Here is a 23007-nt window from a genome sequence, read left to right on the forward strand (position 1 = left end):
ACCCAGAGTCAAGAGAGGGCAAACAAACATTACATTCAAGATAGCATTTCTACTCTTCGAAGTAAAGAAATCATTAAATTATAAAAACAGCAGCTTCGTGGATGCAATGCTTACAACATTTCGCTCAAAAGATGGCATACATGTATAATGATAGTCACGAGACATAACTGAATAGAGATATTTTGCTACGAAGATGTCTAGAAATTACTACATGTTGGAATAACTAAATCAGCATGAGGTCAAATTCAGAGGCTTTTAATTGGGTTAGTTGCAACATGTTCTGAAGTATGTTTATAAACATATACATGTACTTCTAAAGGTGTTGCAGTATAATTCATGGACAATTTCATCAGAATATTCAGATGTAAAGATTGCCATAAATACTAGATTTCTTCCATGGAATAAATTTTTAGACCATCTTGTAGCACAGGAGGAGTTTTATTTTGAATATTTTTGGCCAAGTTTTGCTTAAAAACAATATCAAAAATACATTTAGTCTTTAACATTCACCATGACAAGGTGATATCAATGTTGTCTTTATAAGTGTAGAAAAAGCCTGATTTTTGTGTTCCGAACCCATAATATAGCCCCTGTTTCCATGGAAATAATATTGGGGACATACATATTTTTTTGGTTCAAATTATTTAAAATGATCAAATTAATAACTTCATGGAATTTGATGGAATCGGTAGATATGTAAAACGTTGATTTTTATATTTTTGTTGCCATGGCAGCGGTTTCACTTTATCCAGGAAAATTGAAAAATCTTCTTTTTTACCCAAATTTTCACATTTTTGATAACGGAAAATTAATAGTTCAAATAATAGAAGCATGAATTATACTAATTCAGGTCATTTTAATTATAAAAATTTGATAATTAATAAAATAAATCAATTTTTTCAATGAAAATAATATTCGAGGTGAAATATGAAATACGTTAAATTTGGCGTCTTTTACTAAAAAAATGGGACGGGCAATATCTTTGAAAATCATATTAAATGATGAAGCTAATCTCCCTGAATAAATTGATATATGGCATGTGTGCATATAAAAAAAAATAAAAGTTGGAGGGAGACGCAAACCTTACCTTAAGAATATTTAGAATACTGATCCAATAAAAGGAATGTGTGACAATATGATCATAACTCATGCAAAAAAGATTTATCAACATTTTGAGGATCTTTTAGTGTCCTAGTGTATTTCAGGGTAAACAATGGCAGTGTTTATATGAATGTTCTAAACATAAGGTATATAACACAGTAATAAAAAATAAATACAAAGATGACCTTCATAGAAAATGTATAAAGAAAAGTTTGTTAAAACTTACCATGTAACCAGGTAACTCAGTAGGCCTATAGTAATATTCATTAAATAATCCAGTGAAATAACATCTAGGCTAATCCAGGATTCAGCTGTTCAGAACTTTCTTGGAAGAAAAACGGTAGAAAATCAGTTTTGGTTCTGAAATCCATAGGACCATACTGTTATTACATGAAGTCTCAAGCGCTGTGAAAGTCTGTGTTATTGTGTCAAAATAAGCAGCCATCGCGGCTTGTGAAGGACTAACATGACGTCGCTGCCAAGTTTATGACGTCACAATGCATAGGTAAGCTCGCTGACTAGATAGTTTACAGAAAGATAAGTCCAACCTATTTTTGCAAGATGATGCAACAGGTATAATAAGATGATGCAACAGGTATAAAAAGATGATGCAACAGATCGTAGTAGCAGCGTACCAATGTAAACACAGTGTAAACACACCCCCGTATTTAGGGGGATTATATGTACTGAATTGACCCACTTATCCCCTCCAGGGGTTGCACTCTCTTGACCCACCTATCCCCTCCAGGGGCTGCACTCCCTTGACCCACCTATCCCCCTCCAAACCTGCACTCAGTTGACCCGCCTATCCCCCCAACCCCAGAAGTGCACTCAGTTGACCCTCCCATCCAGGATGCTTATACTACTAGCATCCCCTGCCGACCGGTCACACCCTCCGTGTGCTCCTTGTGCTCCTTAATATCTTTACTATAAAACTTCGATTTTCAAAATCGTACAGTTTGTGGCTACTTGATCAGGATCTTTTGCCTATGGATGGGTTGTGGGATTTTTACGCCTTCTTTTTAGATTTCTTTCATTTTATACAAATTTAAACTTTACTCTTTTTTAAATTTACCAAATATATGCCAAAAGTTTAGATTTGGAAAATCCACATGGAATACCCAAATTTAAAACACGAACTTCATTTTAAATTCAAAGGGTAAACTGAGCGGCTATTCTTTCCCAGTGTATGCCACATCATTTTGTCCCAGGAACCAATCAGAATGGAGAAGTAGGTCATCTGACCTAAACTGTACAGAGAGTAATGGATACATGTGTATACCTAACGAGAACATTACACAGCTGTTGGAGTTTTGTTACAGATACCCAAGGATTTCAATTGAAAGAAGTAAAACAAAGCAATTTGTATTTCAATTTTTATCTTATTTTAGGAGAAATTTTAAATGAACACTACACAATATAAGCGTTATTTAATTATTGATAATCATGTTTAATAGTTCAGTAAGTCAAATATATTACTACAGTTACATGTATATGTGATGTTACATGTTTATATTAAAACAGCTTTTTTATTTCAATGATTGTCCCGCTACGCGTCATAAATCCAAATTAATAATAATGACACAATTATTACTTGTAAATCAATATAGTTTTAAACATTTTCTTTAGATATCTGTTTGATTCTAAAGAAATCAACGTCTCTTGTTGAAGCCTACAGCTGTAAACAATTTAGAAAGGGATGTCCAGATAAACAGTACTGGAGCGAAGAAATCTTCAAATGTTCGTATAACATTTAAAAGAAATTGGTTCTTTCTATTAGATTCATCATAATGGCTTTGAAAAAAGATTCAAAGTATTTAAGCTACTATTGACCACTATTAAAACTTATCTCTTTATCAATAATTTCCTTCAAAATATTAATACAAATTATCAAAAAATATATACTTAGTGTAACTTATAAATGGAAGCAATTCCGTGTGATGTTGAAACTTGAAGCATGCTGTATTTATCTTATATTATACTTTAAAAAGGCTAATTGACTTATTCTAATAATGCGTGTTTTAACGATGTAAGCCTTGTATTTTTTGATATATTTTCGAATCAATTGAAATGAGAAAAATAAAATGTTTAGTTGATATATTTATTTATTTCATTTAAAGATCCAAGTTGCCAAACTATTGGATATAGGTGTTTCCTTGCTGAACCACTCTGTAAACAAGGGTATGTGAATAGTTTTCTCTACTTTCTATTAGGAGAACCCTGAAAATGATGAATCAAATTATTTTTTTAAATCGAAAGATTATGCTCATGTGCTTCAGTTTACTAGATCTGTTTAATCATCAGTTGTGTTGATGTTAGTCAGGTCATTGCTGCAGAACAAATGTCATATTTGATAACGAGAAATTGATCATCAAAGTAAAAGTTTGTATAAGGAAAAGATTCAAAATGTTCCAATTTTGACCCCAAGTCTTGATAGAAGCATTTGTGAAAATTCAAACACAGCAAACGATGCAAGGTAGAATGATTAGCAGTCTATGCATACTGAACTAAGGGAAAATGTGTATACTTTTTACTTTTAAATGTTTGGATAGGAGTGCTACAATGAGTACTACGATAGCAAAAACCACCCAGGATGCAACTGAGATCTATTATGGACCAACCATCTTGAACATAAGTTTAGGGAGTACAACCATCCCAGATATTAATAGAAGTCATACATGGGTTTGGATCCTAGTTCTAGGAGTATTTCTAGTATTATTTATACCTTCCTGTGCCCTAGTAATCATTTTCAGACGAGGAAGAAATCAAAAGACTTTTGGCGGTATGTAAATGAAATATCATTATGTTTTTCCCGTAAATGAAAACATTTAAATAAAGTAGAAAGTTTATCATTTTCTCTTATTTCTATGCCACCATTAACGAAGTTTCGGGAGTTTATAGTTTTTGTCGTGTCTATCCATCTGTCTGTCTAGCTGTCTCTCTGTCTGTTTGTTTGTCTGTCTGTCCGCAAAAACTTTAACCTTGCCCATAACTTTTGATTCAGTTGAGGCACGACTTTTGTATTTCACATGTGTATTCCTTGTGACAGGACCTTTCATTGGGTACCAACAAATTTGACCTTTTTACCTTGACCGTGGAGTTTGACTAACTTTTACAAGAACATTTTTAACTTTTACTTTGATCTATCTTTTGAAACCTAGATACCAGGACATTTATACTTCACATAAAAATACTTTGTTCAAAAGACTTTTCATTGGATACCAGCATCCTTGACCCTTTGATCATGACCTTGTAGATTTCCGTACCTGTGAAAAAATTTTAACCTTGGCAATAACATTTGAACTGTAAGGGAAAGGGCTTTCATACTTCAGATATGTAATCGTTGTGAGAAGACCCTTCATTGGGTACCAAGAACTTTGTCCCTTTGACCTTGACCGTTGAGTTTGCCTTACTTTAAAAAAAGAAATCATTAACATACCTTTTAAAGGGTTAGGACTAGTGCATCCTTTACATATTTAATCCTTTTGACAAGACCTTTCATTTGATAAGAAGAATTTTGACCCTTTGACCTTAGTCTTGGAGTTTAACTGATTTAAAAAAAATGACTTTGGCCGTAACTTCTGAACGATTTGGGCTAGGGATTCCATAATCTACATAAGTATCCTATGTGGGAAGACCTTACATTGAATACCAATTGCTTTGACCTTGGAGATTTTTGTACTTATTGAAAAAACTTTACCATTGGACTGCTTTCTAATTTCACAATTGTTTTCGAGTGAAAATACCCTACTTTTGCTACCAATAAATCAAACTTGCATGTAAGAAAAGTTTAATCTTTGCTATGTTGCCATACTGGGGCATCAGTGTTTTACAGAGTTTTGAGTGTTATAGGGATGTTCCGCTTGTCTGTTTAATGTTTATTATTTTTATTATTCATTTTTTCGAAAATACATTAGAATTAATGAAAATTAGGAAAGAATTGTACCTCTTCACCGCTATTGACTTTTGTTACATTACTACAACGTGAATTATTTTCAAAAAGTTTCAATTGGTGAATATTACTTATCTCTGTCATGTATATTAGAATCTTATAAATTAGAGACAAAATAAATAATTTTATTTACAGGAGAAAGACGATTAAAAGATCTTGAAAATGAAAGGGAAAGTGAGGAAAATCCTGAACCAGATAATGAAGATGATTGGCTAAAATATGCAGATACCATAGTGAATAGATGTGCTCGATTCAATTCTGCAAGTTTGTATTTTTTCTTATTCATAAAAAGTCTTAGCTGCAGATCTGTAGCTCTCAGAAAAATATATAATGATAGACCGGAGAGCTACAGAGCCACTCATTGAAAAAACTGTATATTTATTGCGCACAAAAAATGCGCTCGGTTCTTGATTTATTTCTCCATGTTTTTAAATCTTTTAAATCATGTTTTTAAAGCCAGGGTTTCAACGATAGAAGGAAACACGGGATAATTTAAATAACGGGCAAAGCAAAATCTTCCCCAATATATATAATTTTGCACATTCTCTTTCGAGTCATTCAAAGGAAATTTTTAGTCATCACAAGATCTCATGTGATTACGCAAAAGTAAAGCTATCGCAAACAAATGTGATTTACAAAAATTAGTCATTGCATATTTCTGTTTTTTAATTTAGGAATTGGATATTGCTATCCCATCAAGCTCCTTGTGTTGCACTCAGATTTTATTTGTGAGATAACAGAATACATAGTAGTTTGTTTACAATATTCAACATTGATTACATTTTAATATTTCTTAAAAAAAATTGATTTACTGAGTGTATATTGCCCTCTTTCATTTATGGTTTAGAAACTTATGTCAGATGGCGTTAATTACTGTATATTTTATCCGTTGTTAGGATGCTCCGCCTGATTGATCCTGTTTTTTGTTGAAATGGCTTTTAAATCAGAGATAGTCAAGAAAGGTATTGACATCTCTTTAATAACTGTTACAAATGTGAAGGAATGCCAAACACTTGAATAGAAGAATGTTATGTCATGCACTAGTTTATATGAATCTGATTCAATAGGGGCATAATATGAATTAATTTTAGTTGTAGGACGAGAAAGTAAGGAAAACCAAGATGTAGATGTTGAATCTTTACTTTTGCCGGCAAGTACAAAATCTTTGGACAAAGCAGAAATTTCTGGAGACAGAGTTACAAGTTTGTTATATTTTTAATTCATGAAAAGTCCAAACTTATGCATGTTATATTTTGAATGTAAGATAATAAATAAGGGAGTACGGTGAAAAAACAAGCCCGACAGAATAAAATTTTGGTTTGTTGACGTGTTAAACAAAAATAGATTGCACAGTCGATCACCACACTATTATTAAGAAAAACAAGCGATTATTTTGCTAATGTTCAGAATGTGAAGAAAACAACGTGTTTTTTAAATGGAGATAAACTTATTTTACCATTTCTTCAATTTTCTTGATTAATTCGATAAAAAGTAAAGCAAAGCAACTTAAGAATTAATGATTCCTTAAATAATTAAATAATGACCTTTAATGAGTAGAAAAATAATGCACCTGAAACTCTGTTCAATTGAGGTTTCCTCACTAAGTGTTCTTAGTGCTGAGTAAAAATCTTATGTACTGAAGTTTGTACATAAATAAAAATGCTCACAGCAGAGATAAAAAATAACTCAAACAAAAAAAAGAAAGAAATAAAATTTAATGGATAAATACAGAGATAAATAGAAAAATGAATTTAAAAAAAATCATGAAAATATCAAGGTAATAAAAAAAAAAATTTAAGAACAATATATTATAATAAAATTTTCAAAAAGACTCCGTGACGCACAAAGGAGAAAAATGAAAAATACAGAAATTTGGCATGACCCTGTTATTTTGTTTAACACTTTAAAGTATTAAGTTACAGAAAATTATAGGTTTTAGAACCTAAAATTTCTATTTTTATGGAGAAAATCAAAGAAAAAAAAAATTAATCATGCCCGATAACGAAAATATTGCTAAACACTTCTTCCGCCCTTTTGTACTTGTGCGCAGAAAATAATAAGTTTCCATAGTTACTATGTTCTCAAGTTACCCAGGAATGGATATTAGTAGACCAAAAAATTTGATGCAATCTTTTTGACGTTGTTAGAACATATTTCTCACCTTTGCATGCTCCAGTTGAATGTTGATTATAAGTTTGAGCTAAACATAAAAGGGGAATGACCTTGACAAACACTAATACATATCGAAACGGTAGATACAACATTTGTTTTCCGGCACGTAACATTTAATTTTTTTTTCAGAAACGATTTCCTCTACTGAGTGTACATGTTTACTGTCCTATTTCATTTATGGTTTAGAATTTTATGTCAGAAAGGTCTCTCATTCCGCAGTGATTTCATTATTACCCGATTTTTTTGAAAATACATTTAAATTAAAGATAATCAGGAAAGTATTGTACATATTTGTGTTACCGCTATTGATTTCTGCTACATTACCTCATAGTGAAGGATTTTGAAAAAAAAATTTCAAATAGTGAATATTACTTACCTCTGTCTTATATATTAGAATCTGATACAACAGAGGCATAAAATACATTAATGTTATTTACAGGAGAAAGACGATTAAAAGATTTTGAAAATGAAAGACGGCAAAGTGTGGAAAATCAAGAACTAGATGCTGAAGCTTTACATTTTCCAACAACTACAAAAACCTTAGACAAAGTTTTAGAAAGATCTACAAGTTTGTAATTTTTCTTATTCATAAAAAGTCTGAACTCATATTTATTGTAAGATAATATACACTGTCGTAAGTCGGGGGAAAACTCCCATGCGACTCTCATATTATATAGACAATAATACATTACCTTTTCCATGTTCCATCATGTATCAGACAGGGACACCAATATCAGCCAGAGGGCCGAAGGTCCGAGGGCTGATATTGGTTGAGGGCTGATACAGGATGTGATGTGGAAAAGAGCATGTATTAATATGTTTATGACTTACTTAGTAATAAAAACAGCATATATTAAGTTGAGAAGAAATTAAATAAATAATCATGCATGCACTTCTTACATACATGTACATGGTCTATTGTCTCCTATGATTTGGGTTTATTTCCACTTCTATTTAAATACACTCGGTCCGTAATTTGAAATCAATCTATTATTTGTAAATTAAGATTAATCTTATTTTCAAAAAGTGAAAAAACACCAAAAGTTGTGTATGATTACAAGTACTCTTTCCGTGGTTTGATTTATTAAGAGTGTGATATTGATCCTGATCAGCCCTGCAGGGCTGGTAACCTATATCAGCCCTGCAAATCCATATCAGCCCTTTAGGACTGATGCGACTATTGTGACATCAGGCATACTGCATACGCAAAAATCCTGTATTTATTACTAAGTGTTTAAAAATTCATATATACATTGAGTTATTAATCACATCATGATATAAAACACTAACTCACTCAATGGCTTGATTATAGTTTCTCAACAAGAAAATGATAGTACAAGGGATGATGTGACATAACTGCTATCTGGGGCCCCTTTTTCCACGACGAATTATTTTTAATCTACAACGATGTTGATAATTTTCAAACATGAGTGAATAAATACAACGCCTTTTGATTAGTTTCAGTAGTTCGGGCACACTTTAATTATAAGGAATGCTTTTTTAGACCCTGTCACAGCTAAATTCGGCCAGGTTTGTGTTCATATTATACAATCATGGACTCTTTTGGTGTTGAATATGGTGAAGCCGAGGTCAATATGGATATTTTTCTGGTGAATAACAAACCATATTCAACACCAAAAGAGTCCATAATTGTTTTATTATATAGTCGGGATTTGAATAGATAAGACATTGAAGGCTGTATGACGACACCGTTTTCATTTGCGATTTTCCATTGTTGAAAATAAAAAAAATCTCCAGATTACTGTTAGCTGCAATAATGTAGCTCTCTCCCCTTTTTTGGGGCGAGGGCTACAACTCCTTAGGATCTCCATAATGGTGCAGCTGCGGGAGTGATTCGCTCCCGCACGGATTTCGGCTCAAATTATCAGTAAATGGCTAATTTATTAATATTTCTTACCTTGACTCCAAATAAGTAGTCATCCAAGACGTAAACCAATGCAAAAATATACAGAACGATCCCTATATCGCTTATATTTCGTGTATGTCAACATCACATCTCAAATTTATCCGCCATGTTTACTGACCTTGATAGATTGTATTTTGGGACAGCCAATGAGAATTTAGGTTCTATAGGAGCGGATCTGTTTGGATTTCCCTTATTTTAAACATAAATATCGCTTGCATAAAAATAGCACTTAAAATGGTTTTATATACCTATGTTTTTGTGATGAAAATCAGCACAATCATTTATCAACACCGATAATTGCTTTATTCAGTTGTTCTAAATTTAAAGCGAAAGTCTCATTACGTCACGCGTGAACTTTCATGGCTGCCGAAGTAAACTACCAGGAAACATGCAGTGTTTTTTTTTTTACAAGTTCATTGAAAGTTGACGGAAAGGTGTCCACTGAATGGTGATTGAAAGTTACTTGAAATGTGGACGAAGCAGATATTTCTGGATACAGAGTTACAAGTTTGCTTTTTTTTAATTGATGAAAAGTCCAAGCTTATGAATTCTATAATTTTAATGAACGAGAATATACAAAAGAGTAAGGAAAAAAAAACCCAGCACGATAGAAGAACATTTTGGTTTGTTGACTTGTTAAACAAAAAAAGATTGCAGAGTTGATCACCACTATATTTTTTAGTAAACAAGCAATCATTTTACTAAATGTTCAGAATGTAACGAAAACACCGACTTTATTTAAACGGAGATTTAAATATATTACTATTTCTTCAATTTTCTCGATTGAATCGATAAAAAATAAAGCAAAACAACTTAAAAAATTGATGATTCCTTAAATTATGACCTTTACTGAGTAGAAAAATAATTCACTTGAAATTCTATTTAAATGAGGTTTCCTCACATATTTAAATGAATTCTCTATTTAAATAAAACTTCTCACAGCAGTGATAAAAATGAATAAAAAAAATGAAATTAAGAAGAAACAAAATTTAATACATGAATACAGAGATAAGTAAGAAAAAACATTTTAAAAATATGAAAAGTTCATGTTGATTAACCATTTAGAAATCTAATTGACATTTCGAAGTAATAAAAAAATGTTTTTTAACAATTATGTATTAAAGAGACACAGTGACGGTCAAAGGGGAAAAATGACAAAATATAGAATACTTGAATGTCCCTGTTATCTTTTTCAATTCTTAAATGTATTAGGCTACAGAAAATTATTGGTTTCAGAACCTGAAAATTATATTTTCATGTGGAAAAATCAAAGAAAAAAAAATAATAATTTAATCATGCCCAATAACGAAAATATTGCTAAACACTTCTTCGGCCCTTTAGTACGCCTGTGCAGAAAATAATAAGTTTCCATAGTTACCATGATCTCAAGTTACCCTGAAATTGATGTTCGTAGACGAAAAATTATGATGCAATCTTTTTGACAGGTTGTTAGAAAATATTTCTCAACTTTGCATGCTCTGGTTGAATGTTAATTATATGTTTCAGCTAAAAATAAAGTGGAGTGACCTTGACAAACACAAATACATCGAAACAGTAGATACAACCTTTGTTTTCCGGTGCATTACATTTAAACATTTTTTTTTTCAGAAACGATGTCCTTTACTGTGTGTATAATGTCTTATATCATTTATGGTTTAGAAATTAAATTCAGAAAGGTTTCTCATTCCGCTGTGCTTCCTCAATTAACCTATGTTTTCTGCTTGATAGGGATGTTCCGCCTGCCTTTTTGATTTGTTTTGCTTTGTTTTTTGAAAGTACATTTCATTTAAAGATAATTAGAAAAGTTCTGTACCTATAACAAAATAATGAAAGTACAAATTTCTCGAATTAGAGAATATAGCATTTCGTAAATGAAATTAGATTTTTTGGCAAAAGCAATAGCTTAAGACATAAAGATATGATATGTATTATTAAGGAACCAGTGTCTAGTAAGGAGACTTTTAAGGGCATCAACAATGAAGGAAACATGGGATAATTTGCATAACGGACGATTCTTCCGAATATATATAATTTTTGCACATAACTCTTTTAAATCATTTAAATCAAATTTTTAGTCATCAGAATATCTCATGTGAATACGCAAAAGTATTGTTCTCGCGAACAAATGTGATTTACAAAAAGTCATGCATATTTCTGTATTTTTTTAAAATATAGGAATTGGACATTGTAATCCCAGCAAGCTCCTTGAGTTGCATTCAAATTCAAAATTTGTGAGATAATGGCATATCAAAGCCTGTGTACATTATTCAACATTGATTACATTTAAACAGTTTTTTTTCAAGAGACGATGTCCTTCAATGTGTGTATAATGTTTTATTTCATTTATGGTTTTGAACTTATTGTCAAAAAAGGTTTCTCATTCCGCAGTGTTTCCTTTATAAGCATATTTTATCTGTGTTACAGGGATGTTCTGCCTGTTTGTTTGTTTTGTTTGTTGTTTTTTTTCTTTCGAAAATACATCAAAATTAAAGATAATAAGGAAAGTATTGTACCTATGTGTGTTACCGCTATTTACTTCTGTTAGAATACCTCAACGTGAATGATTTTCAAAAAATTTCAATTGGTGAATATTACTTACCTCTGTCATGTATATTAGAATCTCATACATCAGAGGCATAAAATAAATAAATTTTATTTACAGGAGAAAGACCATTTAAAGATTTTGAAAATGAAAGACGAGAAAGTGAGGAAAATCAAGAATTAGATGCTGAAGCTTTTCATCAGATAATAACTATACAAACCATGGCGAAGTTATGTGTTGGAAACAATTCTACAAGTTTGTAATTTTTCTTATTCATAAAAAGTCTAAACTCATATTAAAGGGAGACAGGACACATGTCACATGACTAAAAGGACATATCACGTCATAATCGGTGATGATATACATGTTAAACGTCGTTAAAATCAACAGTTATTGTGTAATTATATTCTAAATTCTAAAAGTGTTTTTTAAACATTTAATTTTAGAAATTATTATTAATAAAAATTTCTAAAGATCTTGCCATCATTTAGATATTGTAAAGTTGCCCAATCCACACATTTGTTTCTCTTTACCCTGCAGTCTGACGTCAGTGACGTCATAGACGTAGTGTTTGAATTCTCAGTGCAGCGAGATCAAGTTCACACACCCGTCATGATCAGATTTATTTCATTTTATTACATTCTTCGTAATGAATACAGGTTTTCTGCATATGCGATATGGCTGACGTCACAATAGCCGTATCAACCCTGCAGGGCTGATATGGATTTGCGGGGCTGATATCCGTATCAGCCCTGCAAATCCATATCAGCCCTGCAGGGCTGATACGGCTATTGTGACGTCAATATCACACCCTTCGTAAATTAAACCACAATAACAGTACTTGTACTCATACACAATTTCTGGTGGGTTCATATTCTCTTAATTTTAACTTTTTGAAAATAAGGCTAATCTTAATTTACAAATACATGTAATAATATAGAATATTTTCAAATTACGGATCAGGTGCATTGAAATAGAAATAGAAACAAACCCAGATCTTATGAGACATTAGACTATGAACATGTATGTAAGAAGTCCATGCATGGTTTTTTACTTATTTTCTTCTCAACTGTATTTTATTACTAAGTATGTAATAAATATAATAAAAAATACCCTTTTCCACATCACATCCTGTATAAGCCCTCGACCAATATCAGCCCTCGGGCCTTCGTCCCTCTGGCTGATATTGGTGTCTCGGGCTGATACAGGATGTAATATGGAAAAGGGTATGTATTATTCTCTATATAAACAGGTCTCAGTCAATGTATCGTGATAAATTTCTGAAGCATATTTTTTTAAATTAATATTTTTTCGTGTTTAGTAGCAGAGATTTTCTACATTTAGATAATTTTGAATGTTATATTTTTGTGTGACGTCACAATTGATTTCCCGCACTCGGAAAATACAAACGTGAGCGTTTTTATCATGCTTACGTTTAATTCAACGATATCCTGTGCGATATTGAGGTAAGCTTCACCCTGTGATATTTATGCAGTAATTAATTACGATGAAGGACTGATATTCAATCGTAAATTTAGAAATATTTATTGACAGAATTTTTTCAAAATGAGGTTTTTGTCGTTGAAACTGCCTTGAAAAATGCAGAAATTATCCCACCCAAATACTATATAAAATTAAAACAATTGCTTTCAGATAATTTAAGAACTATGAATATTATGAAATATTTGAGTATATAGTGTTATCTATCATATTTATCGTTTGTGCGTAAAAAATCGCATTATGGACTCCGTTATGGGACCGTAAACATGAAGTATCTAAGCTCCATTCAAACTCTAAACAGGGCGGCATTTGTTCGGCGGTATCTTTTAAATAAGACAAGAAATCCCATGACAGGACCGTTTTTAAATGTTAAGTACATATTAAATTAGAAATATAAAAAATACAAAAAAAAAAATCATTGACAGGAATTTTTTCGGCTAAAGGTCCTGTTCCTCCTTAATTGTAATATTGTAAGATAATATATAATGTATTTCATTGGGATAAAAACTCTTATTATGTGTTTCTTATATTATACCCATATATACATTGAGTCATTAAACAAATCATGAAATTAAACACTTACTCACTCAATGGCTTAAATAAAGTTTCTTAACAAGATAATGGTAGTACAATTTTCTCGAAAAAGAGAATATAACATGTCGTACATTAAATAAGATTTTTTAGACAAAAGTAATAGCTTAAGACTTATATGATATGTATTATTAAGGAGTCACTCTCTAGTTGGGAGACTAGAACAGGGTATCAACGAAGTAAAATCCTCCCAAATACAAATATATAATTTTGCACATACTCTTTTAAATAAATCAAATGAAATTTTTAGTCATCAGAAGATCTCATGTGGATACGCGAAAGTACAGTTTTCGTCGCGAACAATTGTGATTTCGATAAATTAATCATTGCATATTTCTGTATTTTTTTTAAATGAAGGAATCACACAGAAAGAAACACGACTTTTCAGTTAAAACTGAAATGTGGCTGTCAGTGACTTTTCAGTGGCCGAATAGCAGATGCAGTAAAGTGACCTTTCAGTCACATTTCAGGTAACTTTCAATCACCATTCAGTGGACACCTTTCCGTCTACTTTCAATGACCTTGACCTTTCTGTCGTCTTTCGGTGACATTTCCGTCCTTTTGCAGTGACCTTTCTGCCACCCTTCAGTGATATTTTAGTCGTTTCTGTTTTTTCCACTGACTTACTAGTTAATAATAACTTAAGATATTTTTCCCTAACTATATTTTGAACACATTTATTAACTGTGTTTTTTTTTTGTATCGTGATAAAATTCAGATACCTTAAACTGGAAATCACGGTTGTCTTTAAAATGTTTACTAAATCCTTAAACTGTGATTTTACTAATTTTCTAGATAGATAATTTACAACGATCACAAATCTTTGACACAGGAACAGGTGGATGTCGCTGATAATTGTCATAATCCCGATAAGAGACGTATAATTATTCAAGCCTGTTCACAAAATCCGCTACAAATTGATTGATTTCATATTCATAGCTATCAAAAAGAAATCGTAGCGAAAATGATAAAGTCGCAGAAACTCAAGCTGGAGAGCAGGGTTTGATTCTGGACTTCGGCAAAAAATTCTAGCATTATTATTCCCGTATTTATTTTATTTGAACTTAAATCTTATTATACCAGGAAAAAAATATTTCTATGTTAAAAAAATAAGCTGATTATCAAATTAATTAGATGTAACTAAACCGTAACTGAAAGGTCACTGAAATGTATGTGCCATTCGGTCGACTGAATGGTAACTGAATGATCAATGAAAGGTCACGGGATGGGGTCTTTTCAGTGATCTTATAGTGACTATTCAATGGGCATTCAGTTACCATTCCGTCTATTGAATGGTGTTATTTTATCTTGTTTATTTATATAATCAATTGACAAAATCATGAAACCGGGGGTAGAGTAAAGTAGTGTGGATATTTCATTCGGTATTTGTGATTTCTTTTTTAATTTGTTCTCTACGAAAAATAAATGGTATAAAAATTAGAAAGAGATTAAGGGAGAAACAATAAAAATTTTAGGTACTTTTTTCATGTTATTATTAAAACTCTTCATAAGAATCAGACCGAGAATGCCAAAACCTTCATGCGGGGAAGGTACCCATTGAAGACAAAATTAGTGTACGATATCTACACATATTAATAATGACAAAATTAATATATATCTGACAATGGTTTAACAAGTATATGTTTCTTGTAAAACTTTCGCCTAAACTGAGCACCATGAAAATAACATGTATTCTACCACGATTATTGCCAAGATCAAAGAATTGCCGTGAACATTATTCTCCAATAAATCACGAACGTAATCAAAAAATTATCAGGTCGGAAACAATTATCAAATTTGAACAATTCAAATGCATGTTTGAATGTAGAATAAAATCGATGTGTCTTCTTTCACAGTATAAACACTGTAAATTGCATTAAGTTGCTGAGGAATGTCGGTTTTTATAACTAAGCGTAGCTATTCCACGGACCTTCCTACACACTCAGACAATGTGATTTTAATCCCAATAAAGCAGTAAAACAGGAACATAATTTTGTTATTGTAAATTCATTAAAATTAATCAATACATATTGCGAAAGAATTTGTAATTTAAAAAGGTCATTTTTAATGCAACGAAAGCTCAAATCGGCTGCTTTCCATACACAGGTAAGCAAAAAATCCCTTTGGTTTTAAATGGAACAGCGTAATCGAGACATGGTAACCAAATTCGTTTTTCTATAGAGGAAACGATCAAAGTATTTTATCGATCTTTGTAGAATAGAAATAAAGTCCTTTTTGTTGTTCACAGGATGAAAATCCACCATTCAGTCGACTGAATGGTGGCTGAATGGCCACTGAATGGTCACTGAATGGTCACTGAAAGGTCACTGAAAAGACCCTTTCCCGTGACCTTTCCGTGATCATTCAGTTACCATTCAGTCCATTGAATGGCACATACATTTCAGTGACCTTTCCGTGATCATTCAGTTGAATCTTTTTATTGAATAATCGGCTTATTTTTTTACCTAAAAATTTTATATCACTTTTTCCTGGTATAATAGCATTAAGTGTATCTAATTCCAAATTTAAAAAAATAGGAAAAAAATTAATACAAGAAAAAGAAATTGCTCCCATTCCCAGAATCGAACCCTGGTCTCCTGCTTATATGTCCGCGACCTTATTAATTACACTACGACTTCTTGTTGAGAAATGAAGATTAAAATCAATTAATTTATAGAAATCGATGTAACAATCAGTTCACCTGTTGTATCGAGGAGCTGCGATGTGTATATATCTTGTATATCTTTTGTATATTCTATGTTAGTTGTGCGGATTTTTGGGACAGACTAATTAATTACACATCATCTATCGGGATGATGACAATTATCAGAGACGGGCACCTGTTCCTGTGTCAAAGATTTAAGATCGTTGTAAATTCTCTATCTACAAACTTAGTAGAATGATTTTATTAAAGCAATATCATTAAGAAAGCTAAAATCTCCTATTTATTTTTTTCTACAAGAGGCATGTATAAACGATTTATTTATTCTTGTTATTAAAAATGAATTTGAAATAATGGCTTTTAAAAACTAAATATCCTGCAGTTTTGACAATGACATAATTAAGAAACGAAATTGATCAGTAATACTTGCGATCTTCCAGAAATGGTTTAAATAATATAAATTCTGTCTCATCAATCAAACTATATATTTCCATGAAAAAACACACGTATAAGCACTATAGAATGTTATGCATTTATTTAAATTTTGAATCGGTTTTCGGATCATCATTTTTTATCACTCGAAGAATTTATTTTTTTCTTAATGTTACTAAAAAATTTAAATTAAAATTCATTTTGAATAAGTCTCCCATATTTTATTTTGGGGACAGACTAATCAATTACACATCTCCTATCGGGATGATGACAATTATCAGAGACGGGCACCTGTTCCTGTGTCAAAGATTTAAGATCGTTGTAAATTCTCTATCTAGAAACTTAGTAGAATGATTTTATTAAAGCAATATCATTTAGAAAGCTAAAATCTCCTATATATTTTTTTTTCTACAAGAGGCATGTATAAACGATTTATTCTTGTAATTAAAAAATAATAATTACCTAGACATATTTTAAGGTACCCGAATTTGATCACGATAAGTAAAAAAAAAAAAAAAACAAAAGTAAGATTGAATAATGAATCTTTATTCAAAATATTGCTTCCTTGTTAAGGAAAAATATCTGATTATAAAATAATACACGAGTGAAAAGATTGCTAAATTGAAAATTAAATATCACTGAAAGGTGGCGGAAAGGTCAATGAAAGACGACAGAAAGGTCACTGAAAGTCGACGGAATGGTCACTGAAAGACGACAGAAAGGTCACTGAAAATCGACGGTAAGGTCACTGAAAGACGACGGAAAAGTCACTGAAAGTTGATGGAATGGTCACTGAAAGTTGATGGAAAGGCCACTGAAAGTTGACGGAAATGTGTCCGCTGAATGGTGACTGAAAGGTATCTGAAATGTGACTGAAAGGCAACTGAATGATCACTGAAATGTATGTGCCATTCAGTGGCTGAATGGCCACTGAAAAGTTACTGAAAGCCGCCTTTCAGTTTTAATTGAAAGGTCTTGTTTCTTCCTGTGGTTAATGATGCAGACTAATCTCCACGGTCTCTAAGTGCTATTTGAAATATAAAAGCCTCGGCTAACGGCTCTGCTTTTATCTTTTAAACAAGATTTCTCGACCTCAGAGGTTATCCAGCAACATTCACGAAAACGCGGACTTTATTTCTTAAATATATTACAATTTATTAAGTATGCAAGTTTAAAATCCACCTTGGTCAACTTAGCCAATTTGTGTATTTCTCTTTATCCTATTTTCTTTCTTCCAAAGGAAATTAAATATAAGTTTTGATACATTTTTCAAGAAATCATCTTTTTGGTTTAGGGAAAAATACAATTAAAGCATTATATACCAATTTAGATGATCCTAGTGTACTTATATTATAGTGCTTTTTCCGGAGATTGTTTATAATTTGATTCGCCTTCTCGAAACACCCATTATTTTTTTTCAAAAGTCTCTAATTTAACAGAGATATAAACATTATAATTTTACATGATTTTTAGCAAATTTAACACCAAAAATATATTTTTCATTTAAATACTTTTCAATAAATGTTCCTGTTTATAAGCATTCTGTTTTGTCCATATTCAAATTAGTGCCTGCAACTTTGCCAAATTCACGCATTGTTTGTAAAATTTCAATGAATTGGCGTCTTTCAATAAATTAGTGCTATCATCTGCATGTTTTACGGTTTTTTAATTTCCATTATCACCCGGCGATAAACCGATTATTTCTTCATTATTTTTACTTGAACTGCTGGTATTTCTAACACAAAAATAAATAGGGATATCAAAATATTTATTTTCCATAGTCGGACATTTGACTGCATTATTTGAACGATAGTAAACTATTCGGATAAATATTATTTGAAAAAAAAAATCTCATCGATTACGTTTTTATGAATCAAAAACCCTTTTCGTAAATTTAAGTAAAAAGTAGCATTTAATGCCAATACTGTGTGTTACACACGGATCTTCAGATGAACCTAAAGTTGGGATAAGATGTAGAAACGAAAAAGATTTACACCAGCAATTGATTCACCAAAATGTATTAATTTTCGTAAATCACATTCATAAATTTGTCTGTTCATTCTTTTGATCTTGTATACGCTTGGTCAGCACAGTGTTTTTAAGCTTATGGAAAATAAAAAGGAGAGGCGGATATTGAAGTTTTAATAGTTATTTGTCGGACGCAAATACGCAAGAGCATGCTCTACGTATGAACATTTTTTTTAAACGAGGTAAATTATTGACAAGCAAGTTGATGAAACAAGAATATCAGCAGTCTCGTTTAAAGTCATCATTTCGTAAATTCTATGGTCGATACAATGACCTTGTCAGCAAATACAATTTATCATTGAATGAAATGCTGACTGACGTTTTTCATACCAATTGTTAGTCCATTATTTATACACTGAATTGACGACGGATTTTTTCCGTTATTTCCTGATTATGACAACGAGCACACGGCGGGTGTGACCGGTCGGCAGGGGATGCTCACTCCTCCATGGCACCTGATCCCACCTCTGATGTTTCGGAGGTCCGTGTTTGCTCTGCTTTTATTTTGTATATTGTTTAATGGACGCTGAGATTGAATACTGTTCGTTATTTCCATATTCTTCCTTATTGAAGTTTCAAAACTTCATGACTATGCTGTGTTCCTATAAGATTATTTAAACACTCGGTACATTATTTAAACACTCTTACAGGTAATGAATAAATTTATAATTGGTACAAGTCCAATTGATAATTTTCAAAGTCTAGTAAAGCGCTGCGTAATTTACTACAATAATGAAAACGTCAGTAATTGAGAAATACTTATCGCGGCAGGTAATTACTGTACTTTCCATGTGTGCAATGTGGAAACTTATTTATATTCTGTGCCTGTGTTTAAGATCTTATTCGTCTGAGGACGATACTATAATTGTTTGAGGAATGACAGTTTACAATTTTGAGTTGAAAATTCTTTAACATCTCTTTTTTTTTGCATTTATAAATTATTCGAATGTCGTTTTATTATTTGATCGTGGGTCCATTCGACTGATAGTCGAATAGTCGACTATTCGTTCACATCCCTAAAAATAAATAAAAGAGCTAATACAGGACAGCCTTATCTAATCCCTCTTTGCATTGTACATGATTTTGACATTCAGCCATTATTTTTTACATTGAAAGTTAGTTTAAAATATAATGTCTTTATCATTTTGATAAAATTTTCTCTAAAATAAAACTTTTCTAGAGTTTTTGTATATGAAGTTATATTCAACAGAAACAAAAGCTTTTTTACCATCTAGAAAGAACAAAATATAACCAATGTCATTACTTGCACAAAAACTCTGCTATTATTCTAGCGTCCTCCCCAATCTACTTTAAATATGAGCACTTTGTTCACCACTAATTATTATACTAGCAACTTTTTGCAAACGATTGCTAAATAGTTAAAAATTTTGTAATCAACGTTTGTAAGACTAATTAGTCTATAGTTCTTAAGATTTCTTTCTCTCCTTTTTTGTATATCAGAGCTATTACAGAGTTTCTTTGCCAAAATGGCAAAATACCATCATCAATACTTATAAGTAAGCTGTGTAGTGTGTGTATACAAACTGTTTATAATATTGATGACTCTCGTAAATGTTTGTGTATTGTTTTGAATGTTTAAAATTAAATAAATTATAATCTATATCTAAAGATTAATCCTAGACTTCGAAATGTAGCGCAAAAAAAACAAATGTAGCGTGTGTCTATGAAGATGTGTTAAAGTTTAAAATCAAAATGTTTGACTTTATAATGAAATTTGCTTAACGCTAGACTGGTCCATGCACACTTTTTGCGAGACTGCGACCTTTAAAGACTTGCACAAATTAATGACGTCGCAATTAGCATTTAGGAGGTCATATGAGAAAAAAAAAACATTTGTATATTCGTACTGCAGAGAATTCCTTTGATTCAGAAAGAATGAACTTTCATATTTTAGAAAAATATAGGGCTTAATTTGTGTTGAAACTTTACCTTCTTCTTTAAAGAGATAAATAAAGACACTTATTAAAGACAAAGACATTTTTTGAGCTTTACTTAAAGGTATGACGTAAAGTTGGTCAAGTGGTAAATTAAAAAAAAATTCAATGGGCATTGAACTTAGTGTAGTAGATTTTATCACATACATGTACCAACCGTATGTCTTATTCCACTGAAACTCAGAAAATATCTTATTGATTTTATTATCTTTCAATTTTTATTTGTGCTATTAAGAGGTAGGATTCCTCTCTGACTGTGGCGGCGTACCTTTTAAGATCTTACTAGTATAAAATATAATAAAATTGCATTTGTACTGGAATTCTGGAATATAATGCCACAGAACAGTATTTACTTAAAGAATTATTATACCCTACGCAGCAAATTGCGTTAAGTATAATGTTTTTGACCCGTTCATACGTCAGTCAGTCAATCAGAATGTCAGTCAGTCCGTCAGTCCTTTTTTGTCAGCGCAACTCCTCATAAACCGCCACACAGAATTAGGTTAAATTTGGCAAATGTTTAGGACACAGTGTATAGATGTGTATATTACCAGGAAATTCTGAATCTTTTTTTGGAATTTCGGCCTTTTTTACGTTAAATTTTTTGGTATATCTGGGATAAAGAGATGAACAGTTTTTCAGCGCAACTCCTCATAAATCGCTACACATATTTTCATCAAAATTTGCAGACTTTTCGGAAACAATGTGTATATATACATATTACTTATACATTATAATTACATTATTTTTTCTAGGATTTTTCGGATTTTGAGTTTTGGGGGAGCTTGCTCACGTTTTCTTTCATTACTCTTGCTTAGGGACTCTTGTGAAGGAGGAGGATCCTGAAAGAGAGAGTTCTGATAAGCCTAGTGAATCCAATAAAAATTTCGACAAACCAGGTATCCAGCTAAAATCAAGCCTTTATCAACAGAAAGAAATATGGAAACAGACTGAAAAAGAGGATACAGAGAAACAGATAAATATAGAAGAGAGATGGAGGACCAAAAAAATGGGTACATGTTATTTGATATAAATATTTCTTTTATTGAAATCTTTCTGCATATTAAAAAAACATTTCTTTTTTTTTGTACAAGTATTACACAAGTATTCTAAAACATGTATTATGTAGATGAGAAGGTATATGATTGACAAAATATAAAATTATGTGGTCTTTGTATACAGGGTTTTCTAAGAATTTTTAGGAACTCCCATTTATTTATTGTGCATCTTTATTAACCACCGTTTGTACAGTTATCCAAGCTTTAAAACCAATGGAATTTATCTGACCACTTAATGCCGTGTGTCTGTCAATCTGTCTATCATTCCAATTTAAAAGTTCTCACATTGTCACATTTTTTCAGTTCTGCTGGGATCATTTTTAAACAATAATTGGTAAAGGGGCATCCAAGTATATTCAAGTACAGGTGTAAGGAAACATACCCATGTTTCAAAGAGAGATTTTAATATGGAATTTAATGGAATTGTGCACCATTTTAAAATCACATAGTCAAAAATGTTGTTGAAAAAAAAATTATCTGTTTTTTTTTAATTTGACCCGTTTTAGAATTGCCCTCCTAAGAGTAGAATTAGATTAGATTGTATACTGTTTAACGTCCCTCTCCAGAATATTTCGCTGATATGGAGACGTCACCATTGCCGGTGAAGGGCTGCAAATTTAGGCCTATGCTCGGCACTCAGGGCCATTGAGCAGGGAGGGTCTTTATCGTGCCACACCTGCTGTGACACGGGGCCTCGGTTTATACGGTCTCATCCAAAGGACCGCCCCATTTAGTCGCCTTTTACGACAAGCAAGGGGGCACTGAGGACCTATTCTAACCCGGATCCCCACGGGGCCCTAAGAGTAGGACAAAAAGGAAATAGATAAGTCGAAGCCATTTTTTTTCAGTTATTTCATATGTAATTATTAATATTATGGATATGCTGAATACATAGAGAAAAGTGAATTTTCATCTAATAAATGACTTCTTTAAAATCAGGGAGAATTAGATGTTTCTTCATGCTTATTAAGTATGATAACTTGGAAAGGATCTATTATAAAACATTTATTTTGTTTCTCATTTCACTTCTTTTAAGAATTAAATGTTAATTGTGAACTTGTATAGAGGTTTGATTTTTTTTTATCAA

At 31.7% G+C, this 23007-nt stretch overlaps 1 protein-coding gene across 1 annotated transcript in view; it reads left to right on the top strand.

Moving 5' to 3' along the window:
- Positions 1 to 5188: 5188 nt before the first annotated feature.
- The window catches only part of LOC134257998 (uncharacterized), a gene marked incomplete at its 5' end in the record, with an annotated part of 31162 nt that continues 13343 nt past the window's right edge, over positions 5189 to 23007 (top strand). The window contains 3 exons of the mRNA XM_062740563.1: positions 5189 to 5317; positions 7665 to 7793; positions 21681 to 21875. Of these exons, the coding sequence (XP_062596547.1) occupies positions 5189 to 5317; positions 7665 to 7793; positions 21681 to 21875 (453 nt within the window). The remainder of the gene's footprint in view (positions 5318 to 7664; positions 7794 to 21680; positions 21876 to 23007) is intronic.

This window comes from Saccostrea cucullata, unplaced genomic scaffold (assembly GCF_032062105.1).
Source record: "Saccostrea cucullata isolate Sc308-1 unplaced genomic scaffold, CSIRO_AGI_Scuc_v1 ctg3287, whole genome shotgun sequence".
NCBI lineage: Eukaryota > Metazoa > Mollusca > Bivalvia > Ostreida > Ostreidae > Saccostrea > Saccostrea cuccullata.